This window comes from Trematomus bernacchii, unplaced genomic scaffold (genome assembly GCF_902827165.1).
Source record: "Trematomus bernacchii unplaced genomic scaffold, fTreBer1.1, whole genome shotgun sequence".
Taxonomy (NCBI): domain Eukaryota; kingdom Metazoa; phylum Chordata; class Actinopteri; order Perciformes; family Nototheniidae; genus Trematomus; species Trematomus bernacchii.
The window spans coordinates 20,198,272-20,211,846 of NW_022987973.1; the positions used below are offsets into that span (position 1 = coordinate 20,198,272).

The 13,575-nt window shown below is 41.8% G+C and overlaps 1 protein-coding gene across 1 annotated transcript in view; it reads right to left on the reverse strand.

Moving 5' to 3' along the window:
• The window catches only part of nav2a (neuron navigator 2a), a 104,367-nt gene extending 93,125 nt beyond the window's left edge, over window positions 1-11,242 (reverse strand). The window contains exon 1 of the mRNA XM_034116206.1: window positions 11,004-11,242. Coding sequence (XP_033972097.1) covers window positions 11,004-11,222 — 219 coding nt within the window. The 5' untranslated portion in view covers window positions 11,223-11,242. The remainder of the gene's footprint in view (window positions 1-11,003) is intronic.
• Between the last annotated feature and the right edge of the window lie 2,333 nt (window positions 11,243-13,575).

A 13,575-nucleotide genomic window follows, 5' to 3' on the forward strand; every position in this document is an offset into this window, starting at 1 on the left:
TTACTACACTGTCAAACACTAAAGCACCCAGCGAACGTTTTTACACTTATCTTCTCGTGGGAAATTATGCATTTTATTAAGAAATATAAACAACATACATTAGACATTCAAAGTGTTTAACTGTAAATGGATTTGATCTGAATTTCACAGACTGGCTAAGTCCTCTTTGCATTGCATGCTTTTTTCAGTTTCTTTTTCAAATAAGTTTTGTGTTGCTGTTTGCAGTGTGCTTCAGTTGCAAAGTTGGTAATCCAGCGACAATACTAACGATAGACCAACCAAAAATGAAAAAAATATCACTTTGTCTACAGAGTACTCTAGGATGAGGACGTCACGTTGAAACCTACACGTATTGATAGAAGCATTAAGAGGCTGCAGGTGCATAGAGAGGTGAAGTCCCTCCCCTTCCGGTGGACCTCCATGGGACCTTATTTCAGAAAAACTATGTATTGAAGTCAATGACGAGAGAAAGATTATCTTTCGATCCCGTTTGAATTGTGCCACGAATCACACATATGATGTTTGTCAATTTAAAAGATAATTTTGCAAGTCAAAAAAATAAAAATGTGTCGTAAAACTGTGAAGTAACACTTTTTTTTGTGTGAAACGCTCAATGAACTACATCTCTGGTCTTGCACACGTCACCAACATCAAGATGGCCGTCACGTTGGCACATTTCACCTCTTTCTTTTAGAATGAGGCGAAAAGTGTTAAAAGAGGTGAAAATCACTACAAGTCTGGGCATGTTGAGAGCTGTACATACACACAAGGGGAGTTAGTCGGTTCCGTAAGAGCCAGCATGCGGGACCGGCTTTACAAGGTTTCGGTGAGTAACACGAGTGTAATGTGTAACGTTAATGACATCACTTAAGCGACTCTGGGATTTGTAGTCTTTCTAGTTGCGTATTTTTCATAGTCTTATATTTCAACAGTTTTACGACAAACTGTGACTTTTTTGACATGGAAACACTTTTCGCCTCATTCTAAAAGAAAGAGGTGAAATGTGCCAATGTGACGGCCATCTTGATGTTGGTGACGTGTGCAAGACCAGAGATGTAGTTCATTGAGCGTTTCACACAAAAAAAAGTGTTACTTCACAGTTTTACGACACATTTTTATTTTTTTGACTTGCAAAATTATCTTTTAAATTGACAAACATCATATGTGTAATTCGTGGCACAATTCAATCGGGATCGAAAGATAATCTTTCTCTCCCCATTGACTTCAATACATAATTTACCGAAATAAGGTCCCATGGGGCGGAAGTAGAAGGTCGGGACTTTGCCTCTCTATTGTCTTTGTGAGCTAACAGTTGAGCGTGTTAGCATGCTAACTTTTGCTAATGGGCATTACATAAAGTACAGCCTAGGATGATGGGAGTACCTTTGGTCTTGCAGGTTCACATGATGATGATGATTGACTGGACAATATCATTGCTGAACAAAAAGTTGTTTAAACATTTAACCAAATAATCCCTGGTTGTGGTGCTTTAAGAAAAGTCTAAGGAATCATCAATGTCAGTGGAATTTAGTCACTGGGGACCATGAGTCTCAGAATAAAAGGTAAGGCCACCCATCTTGTAGTTGGACCCGTCAACATTGCCATCCCTAGAGCCAAACATAACTAAACAATGCAAAGTGGATTTTGCAGGACATCATGCAGAGATATAACTTGGACCGCACATGCAGTCATTTCTCTAGACTGATCAGTACATCCCAAAGCTTTACCCACCACAAAAAGAAACCCATCTACAGCCTACCACACCACGGAAACATTGGTCCCCCATTGCCCCTAACCAGCATTGATTTAATGACATCCAGGCTCAACAAGAAGAGAATATGTCAGCATTTAGTTATTGTGTTTAACAGTTTTAGCTCAGGCCTTCAACAAGCTCATTAAGTGCAGTCGCAGTGAATGGGCTGAGTACGGTTCTTTTCACAGTCCCAGATAAACCTCAGTGTGTCAGGGACAATGGGGGGGGATAACCCCACCAAGGAGAGCTCTTTGTTTTGGGGGACCCCCACCTCACAGCTCTCGAGGCTGGAGAGGAAGATTGGGGTGATGGTGGGGGGGGTTGGGATGTCCCTGCTGCCTGGCTGTTCCGTTCTGGGTGAGGGGTGGGGGGGCGTGGGACATATGGACTTGCTGGGGGTAAAGAGACAGGAACAAAAGCAAGTGGACAGGGGTCTACTGGAGGTAATGGTAGACTGATCACTTTATTTGTCCTTTTATTGACTTCTTCTTTTTTAAGTCACTTATATCTACCTTTACATAATAGGGTACGGAAGCAAATTCATGTCAAAAGATGGCACATACAGAGGACGTTGTGCTTATATTGAACAATATAAGATCAAATTGTTTCATACATGTATTAAACAAATCAGTTTTTACTTCCGAAATGGTGTTTGTATCAAATAACCCAGTTCAAATGTTCAAATAAACATGCAATTTGTCCTGGGAAAAGGATAAAAAAAGTAATTTAAGACATCTGTAATTAAACTGATACACTGGGACGCCATGGCAACAAAAGCTGTTATAGCATTGACAAAGAATCATGTAATCCCTAAAATAAGTTTAAACCATTAAAAGATGAAAATAAAGTTCATGTTTAAATGTTTTTTGATGATACATATTCATTCTTAATGCAACTGGTCGAGATGTCTTGTTTATTACTTGTCCTCTTCGCACCCTGTATGCATGAGTGTGCATGTGTGAGTTGATCCGGTGTGTTTGGTATAACTGAGAAGCGTCTTGAATGGCAGATTTACAGCCCCATTTTCGGAAATCAACACTTATCAGGGAAGCTTAAAGACTGCATGTGTGAACTGAGCGAGTGCAGTCATGCAGAACAACACATTGTAATTGCATCCAGGTTGTAATCAGAGGAATAAAAAAGCTCCGGAAGCGGCAGGAGAGCACAGTTAAATGTAGAGATGTGAAAACCCACTCAGAGAGCTGACGGAAAGCCAAGAAATATTTCATAGCTGTCTTCATGTCTGCTTACACTAAAATCAAACTCAGAGCACAGCTGAGAACCACAGCTGGAAGCACAGTATGAACCATTACATATATGGTACCATATTATGGTATGTTATAGTAGTATGCTTGACATCTAGCGATAAAAACCCTATACAGTGAAATGCACATCTGTAGTAGGTATTGAAGGTGAAACTAATTCAGAAAGATATTTTGGGTTATCATTTCAACAAAATATGTCTTTGGATGGAATATTAAAACAGATGGTTTACAACCTGTGTCAGTGAATTCATTTGGACTTACAAAACCATTTTAGGTTTCATTTGAGCGGGTCAAATAATGTGATCAGATGGTGAACAGTATTTACAGTATGGTCACTGTTGCACCCAATCAGATGTGTTTCTAATTGGCATGTATGTATTTAATATACTGTACAGTTTACGACTTGGATGCTATTTTAAGCTGTATGAGAGGTTCTGATTTTTCCAGCTTTGTACATCAAAAAATCCTCTTTATTTAGTGTACAAGATTATTCTTAGATTTGTTGAATCAAAGCCTGATCAGCAGCTCTCTGCTGTCTCCACAGAGGTCATGAAGTTATCCAACCTGCCTCTCGGTCCTTGTTGACCCTGGGCACGGCCTCTGGGGAGGGTGATTTCAGCCGCGCTGACCTCTACCTCCTGCACTCTCTTCCTTTTTTTCCCCACACTGCCTTCTGTCTACAGACATAGATGGAGCTGATTGCGTTAGTCTAACCGCCTCTGCAGCACAGTTTCCCCAGGGGGCGCCACTCACAATGACCCGTCTGTCTCCACCAATTGGCTCGCTGTGACAACTAACGCAAGGGAAGCAGGGAAGCAGAGAAAGTGAGGAGAGGAGGCACCTTGGGGGGAGATCAATGGATGGAGGTTGACTCAGGAGAAGCAGATGCCCCGGGCTTAATTAATATGGTTATGTCCTCAGCCATGACCTCACACAGGAAGGCGCGGGGACAACCGCACAGGAAGTGGAATCTGATCGAGACGCATTAGGCAGAGATGAGATCATTACAACTGGAGCCAACTGCCATATGATCATGTATATCCTAAAAGAAAACTCGGGCTCCAAGGAGTTTATGTAAAAACTGGGGAAAAACCCTAAATGTTTTATGTCACAAGAAGAAATTGAAGACAATATGATGAACCCAAAAGGTGAACATGAAACTATAATATCTCTTTGATTCACTCTAGCGCCAGGATGATTGATTGAAAGAAAGATTAATTGTGTAAGTGTTTCCTGACATCAAACTAAACTTAACCCTGAATCTCGAAATTAAATATCTCTCCAAACCGCAAATATCAACTCTTGAAAGAGATATTCTTGGAAAAGGTGCAATGTGATCGTTTATTTAGAAACATTTAACCTTTGAGATAAGTAGTATCGTTATCTACATAATCACAGGAAGATGCATTACCTTCACCCATTAAGCTCTCTGTTACACATGTAAGCTTTCCCATGCTCATTTTAGGGTACACATAAGTGTGTATAATTCTTCTATTGCTTCTACTGTGAAATGTTTCCAAGTGCTATATTTTAGGGCTGCTCAATTAATCGTATTTTAAATCGCAATTACGATTTTGGCTTGCAACGATTATGAAAACAACATAATCGAAATAAAACGATTTCTTTTTTTCTTTTTTATTATTATTATTTATTTAAAAAATATATATATTATTTTTTTTATTGGTTTTTCAGTTGAATTATACTTAAAGTTCAGGGTAATCAACTGTTAAAAACATACTACACATTTTTTCTTTCAATAAATTGATGTTTTCAAAGTAAATGGATAGTCGTTTTTAATAATCGTGATATCAATTATTGACCCAAATAATCGAGATTATGATTTTTGCCATAATTCGAGCAGCCCTACTATATTTATTTATATATTCTCATACTGCCTGTGCTGCACCCTCTGTCTGAAACCAGAGCCTAGTCTGCTGTGATTGGTTAGCCGATAGGCTCTGTACTTAAACAAATAGTTTGGCAATTTAAAAACAGGTAAAAAGCCAGTGTGCTACATTTGAATAGCAACACAGGTCCCATACAGATGGACATTTCCTTCCACTCCAATAACTAAAACAGCTATCAAGACAACACATGTGAATATATCATGAAATATGTATTCAAAATCCAAATGTAACCATTTTAAATATACCATCCTGCAGTAAAGTTGGACCCCAACATGGTTCAACATCTGTAAAGTGTGCTGCATGATAAACTGCACAAGCCATTTATGCCATCTCACAGTGAACAGCTGCTCAGGTGGCTCAGGGAAGCAGCCTCCTCTTCAGCCTCAGACTTCAGGCTGCTGCTATCTCTGCATCCGAGCGCATTCTGCCTGTGTTCTCTGAGAGAGGCGTGTTGTCGCTCTTATCAACAGCAACACGGGCTTCCTCCTGCCTGATGCTGATTGTAACACATGCATGGTTGCTGCTGGGGGACATCTCTTATCTCCAAAGTGTCAGCTTTCAGGAACTAAGGGAAACCGTTTTGATTTCGGTGTGTGATAATAAAGGACTTTTTGACACTTTCTGGTGGCCTTCTGAATTGGAGAATAGGCTTTTCCATGACAACTGTGTCATAAACAACCACAAGCTGATAAACTGCATAAATTGAATCCACGAGTATCACTTACAAGACCTAACAAGATGTGTCCCTGCACCCTTTGTCAGTACTCGTGTAGTCTGTTAAATCTCTGTTATTCCTTTGAACAATGAACTCCCCAACAATAAATCAGTAAAACATCCATTCATTCTGCCTTTAACTTGCATCTCCTCCTGAGGAGACATATGTGTATGTGTGGCCCTTTGTCATGGTAATAAAAGAAAGCAGCAATATAGTCCCCCACCCAATCTGTCCTCCTCTGGGCGGGCAGCAGGGCATTAGCAATGTAATGCAGCTCTGTGGTGCTCCGCCTTGCACTCTCACCTGCTGGGACAGTCTTCAGGACACTGGCTGGATGTTACAGCCATAAAAGAAAGTCATTATTGCCTCTCACAGGATGCTGGGGAGAAGGGGAGGAGGGGAGAGGCTCAAGACACGAGAGAGCTCTTCTCAGGGTCTTCAGGTCAAGTGAGATAGATATTAAAGCCTAGTGCTGACATTTGAAGACTGAAGATACTGATATTAAATATTTTATTATTCATTATTAAGTTATTCATAATAATTGCGTCTTGTTTTGTCCCACCAACAGATCAAAACCCTCTATATATTAAATGTATGATATACAAATTAGAATAGCAACACGTCCAGTTATAGAAGTGTAATATTTAAAAAGATTATATATTTTAAAATTGACTGAATGTTTCAACAACATTTTTTTGTTTTATTAGAAGGGAAACACAGACATAAAAACATATGTTCAAATGTACATAGATGGGTAACCAGTCAACAAAATGAAATGTCATTCCTGGTTTTCCTCTTCGGTTTTAACTAAATGTATTTATCAAGTCATATATTTAATCTCCATCCTCCATCGCCACTGATCCATAGTTTGCCATTTCGGGTCATTTAATTAGCTCTGAATCCATCATAATGTAATGAGTTCACACATAACCTGAGTAGTGTGAGTTCACGGTCAAACCAATTCCTGGAATGAAATTACTGCCAATTTAAATAATTCTAATTATCAAATAAATCTCGAGCAATTACACATCTTCAAGAATGGAGGAAGTTGAATAAATGGAACTCTGCATTAGTGATGCATCGATCGCACAGTAGTGATGGGGGCTGTCTAAACTGTGGATCCTGGTTCGTGAGCGGAGTTGGCCTAAGACCCTCTCCACCGGTCCCACTATTCTTTAATGAGATTGGGATTCAGCTCTGAGGCCTGGATGAGCTTTCATAATGAGTCTAATGAAGCCAGTCTTTACACAGAGAATGATTTAAGCCTGTATTTGGCAAGATGCTTATTAAGATAGGAGCTCCTTATCACACCAGCACCCGGACACATCTCTCTCTGTGGCTGCACGTGTTCTCATATTTGATTGAGCGTGCGACTCCACACTCCTGTTTGTGTTCACGACTTACTGTATAAAGGCATCTGCATGCTCCACATAGCATTCTGCTTTGAATGTGGCTTTCAGAGATTCTCCGTTTGAACCTACTCTTCCTCGAAGATGTTGCTAAGGATCAATGAGCTGGCAACCATGAGGTATTGGATTTCAAAAAGGGGAGAAAGAAAAAAACAATAATCGCAAAAATAGAGAAGGTGATCGATGATAAAACGCAAGCATTAAAGATGAATAGAAAAGCAGAGACAGTGGCCTTGAAACACACACACACACACACACACACACACACACACACACACACACACACACACACACACACACACACACACACACACACACACACACACACACACACACACACACACACACACACACACACCACACACACACACACACACACACACACACACACACACACACACACACACACACACACACACACACACACACACACACACACACACACACACACACACACACACACACAATTAGGTGTAGAGAAAACACATAAACACTAGAGGGCAGCAGAGTATGTGTTCAAAGCTTTGCTCTGTCTTTTTATAATGACAGTATGGCAAAAGGTTAAAGGTCAGAGCAGCATCTCATTTCATGTGGTGCCCCACATCAGACAGAAAGACACACACACACACGCCAGCGCATGGCTTCAAATATCATTCACACATTTCCAGACTATCACCTTCACATCAAATTCAGCAGTGTGCCAGACTTCACACATGCACGCGCACGCGCACAAACACAAGGCTAAGTGTGCACACGGTTAACATGGCCTGGATGTTTCCCTCTGCCTCCTGCTGCTCTCGTTGCAATATATATATGAACCCTTTGTGACAGGTGTACATAACTTGTTTGTGTGTTTAGTGACAACTGGGTCGTCCAGCTTTGTGAAGAAGAGGAGCCTCGTCTACGTCCTGGCATGAATCCACTAATCCTATAAGATTACGGCAAACATGTGCTGTTGGAAGTTATCCGTGTCACAGTTAATGTATTTTGTGTTTAAGTTTCTTGGTACACACTGATCCTCAACCTCACCTTGTTTACCTCCGTTACAGCATGTCCTACATTTCCCAGAACGCCCAAGAAACATCCCTTGATTTGTCTATGGTTTCTATACCCATTTATAAATATACCTCTTTTCTTCACCTTTCTCGTTAGGCGTTGGTTTGATTTTGGATTTAGATTTAGAGCTCAAGAGACCACTGTGATTCATTAAAGGTCAAATGAAGATAAAGAGTGCAGAGATAGTGCAACAGAGAGGACAACTGTTCCTAGTAGAGAAATGAGTCAGACCTCAACCCACTCCTATGACTGTACTGGATTCAGAACTATTTGTTGCCACTGTGGGTGCTGAAATCTGTCTCTTCGCCTCTCCTTATGATGGGTTTTCTCCCTGTATGATAGTTGAAATTGGTGCAACATTTTAGCTCCAGATTGTTTTAAGTGAAATGACTATTCCTGATTATCAGACTTCTCTCCACATTGTGTCTCCTAAGCCATGAAAGAAACATAAAGCAGGCTCTCTCTATCTGTCAGTAAATCCACCACGGGTTAGACCCACACTGACAGAGATGCAGCGCGGAGGCTTTCAGCGTCATCGCCAGCAAATCCTTCCTCCAGTTCACTCAGTCCCCGGAGTGATCCCGGCAGACACATTCCAGAAATGAGGACGATAAAACTGAGCTACGAGGCAACTAACACTCCTGTGCTGTATTATAGGGATACAATGGACTATTAGAGAATCTGTCTTTTTCCAATCTGAGGAGCTTATTGGTGCAAAACGATGCGGATAGACACCATTTGTTATATATTTTTGTATGTTGGTTGTGAAAGCTTCCTTTTAAGCAAAGAGGGAATTTCTTTCTCCCTTTAATGTGGCTGATGCTTTTATCAAAAGTGCCTTACAATAAGTGCAAAAAGCATACAAATTCAAACTCTGAACAACAAAGAAAGTGCAGATATATTCACAATTAGTTACAAGGCCTACATTTTTCAAAAGTGACCGTACAAAAGCAAGGTCTCTTTTTGCAGCAGCAGGTGGACAACAGAAAGCCTCTGACTGCCACACTCTGAACATTATATATCCCCCTGTTTATCTAGCCCAAGTTCATTGATATTTGTCACTTTATCAATCAATCCTGATATGCGCAACATATTTTGGAGTACTGCCTGATAACATGAGATGACCAACATCATGTACTGTCCTGCTGTTAAAAAAAACCCGATTTGCCACGAAAGACTAATGGCATTTGTAAGGTGATTCTCTTGACAACACACACACACACACACACACACACACACACACACACACACACACACACACACACACACACACACACACACACACACACACACACACCACACACACACACACACACACACACACACACACACACACACACACACCACACACACCACACACACACACACACACACACACACACACACACACACACACACACCACACACACACACACACACACACACACACACACACACACACACACACACACACACACACACACACACACACACACACACACACACACACACACACACACACACACACACACACACACACACACACACACACACACACACACACACACACACACACACACACACACACACACACACACACACACACACACACACACAAACAAGATAGAGACTGAGCAGTGATGGAATTCAGTACATGTCTGCAGTTTTCACATCACTGCCGCTGGCCAGGAAGGTGAAGGGTTAACCCAGCCAAGGGTGAAGAAGCCGGCTGCATCATCAGCACCACAGGGGCAGAGAGAGAGAGAGAGAGAGAGAGAGAGAGAGAGAGAGAGAGAGAGAGAGAGAGAGAGAGAGAGAGAGAGAGAGAGAGAGAGAAGGAGAGAAAGCCATGGAAGTAGGTCAGTGAGACCGTGATTGGCCACTAAACAAATGCCACCGGCAGCGGACGTGTGCCGTGTCCGGCGGCAGCGCTGGGCTACTGAATTATCTCCTCACACGGTCATGATCATCATCCTCATCATCATCATCATCACACCAGAACCCTAAACAACGGAGTGCTGGATGCCTCAGTGGCTCCAAGTCACACTTACTGTAAGGATGGGTTGCCAAGCATGCACACGCTGGCTCTGTAACACACAAACACACACAGACAGCTCGTCCCCTCACTGCCTTACATGGCGTTAAGAGCGATCCCTCTCATGCTGCTGCCGTTTGTGTGGGGTTGCTAAGAGCCAATATTTCACACAAACACAGCAAACAGCCACCCTGACATCCTGCTACCAGCCATCCTGGACAACAGAGGCACAGCATGCGCTTTCTTATACCAGGAAATAGCTGGAAATGGCATAGTGTTTCTGTTATGCCAAACTGCAAACTGAAATTCCCTGTATTGACTTACAATTACATTATCACTCAAAGAGCCACCATGACAGGACGCACAGGAAAATATAAACACACATTGACACAATATGAAGTGACTGCCATCTGATATCGACTGAGAGAGATACTAAATGTCTTCACATGTCGAGAGAACTCAGAAATATGGATTTTCTTCATCATTCAACAAAATTGACTAAAACATCATTTACATCACAATAGGGCGGAAAGAGGCTTACATTGAGAATATAATTGTCTTATTAGTAAAAATTGAATATTATTGAAAGAATATACTCTAGATTTCTGCCAAACTCTGAAAAGACTATTTAGGGAGACAGGATCTTGGAGAAAATAAATCATAATTCAGCAAAGTGTTCTAAATCACAAATCTGCTTCAAAAAGGCTGCACAGATTTCTCTCCTACTCTAACTAGTTTAAGTAGGCAGTGATGCTACATGCATTAAGTACTGTTCTCTGTAATGATTGAGTGTTCTTAGCTTAACAGTCTAACCAAATAACATTGGATTAAAGTGGAAAACCACCAAGCAGTAGAGGGTGGAGGTGATCGTTTTACATCCTGACCTGAGTGTCTTCTCCATCCTCAAACCCTCGTGTGATGCTCCTCGGGGGTCCTGCGCCCACCTGCTGGCCCCTGGAGGGGATGTGGGTCTTGTGTGGTGTCGAGGTCAGACCTATCGCTGAGGGCTTGCTGTGGGTCTGGGGGATGGGCAGGGCGCTGTGCACCGGTTTGGGTTTGGGGAGTCCTGACTTCATCTTTGATGCCACCAGGATGGCTGGCATCTTCTCCCGGACCACCTGACCACCACGCGCTCCCCCCCACCCCTCTCACACCCAGTTGGAAATGACTTGCTACAAGTCAGCAAGACTCCTTGTTAACTCACATATGGTCCAGCTACTTCTGTGAAGGTGTTACCAGATTGAAGAGACAAATGTGTTTGCACCTGATCTGGTTGAAGTAATGTGTGTAATTTGTCCGGGTCTTTGCTGCTCCTGCTGGATCTCAGCAGGGGGCTGAGCTGAGCTCCCCAATGTGCAGTGGGGGGCTTTAAACCCACTGATTCCACCTGTTTCCTGGAATCAAGTAGCTTCAGCTCATCATTTCTTGTTGAAAATACCAAATCCTCCGCAGACTGTTCTTTCAAAAAAATGGTGGTGAGATGGAAACGATGAATTCCACTCTGCAAAGTCCAGGAAAAAAAATCAAAAATCCCACTTCACACTTGGAGGATTCCCCAGTTGCCTGGTGGCAGAGCGAGTGTTCCCTTACACTTATTTCCAGATCTGAGTGAGAGTCAGCGATTGGCAAAAAGGATCCTACAGGATGCACAGCAGCTCCTCTCCCACAGAGCTCCCACAGAGCCCCCACAGAGCCCGCTTAATTACACCATCGCTTCAGGATGACAGTAGAAAAAAACCAGCTCCGTCGAGGAGAGCAGAGAAAAGGAGGAGATGGAGAGAAAGAAAGAGAAGCAGCAGTGACAGAGCGACCGCTCACTTCAGTGACTGCTCAGCCTGCAACACGCTGCACTCTGCCGCCTATCCCCCTCTCCTCTGAGTCGTGGTTAGCAGCAGGTGTGGCTTAGATCAGCACCGACATATGTGGAGGGAAGCTCAGCACATTTACTCAGCATGTTCCTCCAGCCTGCCTACCTATTTCTCTGCGTTCCTTTTAATACAAACACTTTTTAATCTCATCTTGAGTTTAAAGGGTTGTCAGTTCAGAGAGTTCAGTGAGTTTGAGGGTTAACTGAAGGAAGGACTTTGGCCAGAATCCCATGACCCAGACATGACACAAGTCACTCCTCCAATATGGGTGTGGTTCACAATTAACTATGTTATTTCCATATAAAGTAACAAATCATAACAGCTGCTATGAGATTCATTTTCTGTGACAAATATAACTACTTTATATTTTGTTTTTTAATGTTGTAGTCTGTTGTTGGGTCGATATTTTTTACTCTAAACTTTAAGAAGAAATGCTATGGCAATTCAGTACTGAAATTCATATTCCTCCGAGGATAAAGCTAACAGGCTCTGGTGATCTCCTGGATCTCCGAACTTATACTTGCTGGATTAATTGGATTGGCAAAAAATGTATGTATCATGACAACTTTGGTGATCCCTTTACTATAGGGATCACCTTACTATAGCTAGCTTGAGGTTGATGCTTACTTTATTTATGCCAGTTTCATTGGTGCTACTATTAGGTCACCATTTGCTCCTAATATATGTCATATGTAATTATTATGTTCTAAACTTTGGTTTATAATTCCAGCAATATTTATTCTCATCAGCCTCAGCCAACAGGTGTTTTCAAGTTTTTCACCCTCATAGTCTAAAGCAGCCACATACAAACCAATGACTATGGACCATTGAAATGCACTCATTTCACCATCAGAAATGTTACTAAGTTGTACATTACTGAAACACCTATAGAGTGCCACAGTGACGCGTCCTAAAACCCGGAAGTAAGTTAGCATTTTACATAATTTTCTAATCATAAATCTAATCGATAGATTTATGATTAGAAAATTATAAAAGTAGGGTAGACGTGTGGATATTATCCGGCTGAACAAAACGTGTTCTGTCTCTTCAATGTGTGTCAACCACAGACCTTATTTCGAGCTATTTTCCAAAATCCTATGGAGAAATTGCATTGCTTTTTGTGGAAGGAACCGGAAGGAGTTTACTTCCAGGTTTTAGGACGCGTCACTGTGGCACTCTATTGCTACATATATTAGTGATCGGAGTAGGGCTGCAATGTATTGCATATTTGCAAATATTTTATTTGTTAATTAAATGTTTAAACCAGGTCGTGCTTCAAGTGCTGCTGCTGCAGGGTTAGTACAGTACAACAGCAACAGGAGCTGACATGTTGTATTAATAGACTATCCTCTCTGTATTCTATCCCTCTTCTGACTCTTTTAAGCTTTCACTTTTTAAATACGAGGACGGCCAATTAGTGGACGATGTCAGATCAGCCTGACTCCCAGCAGGCTTAGTGAGGGCTGCCAAGATGTTGACTCAAATCCTGCTGCAGAACCAAAGAAAAAAAGACCGGATAAGGAAGGGATTGCATTTTCTACTCTTCCTTCTTCTCTTTAGGGAAGAATTGACATGCAGTTTTGAATTA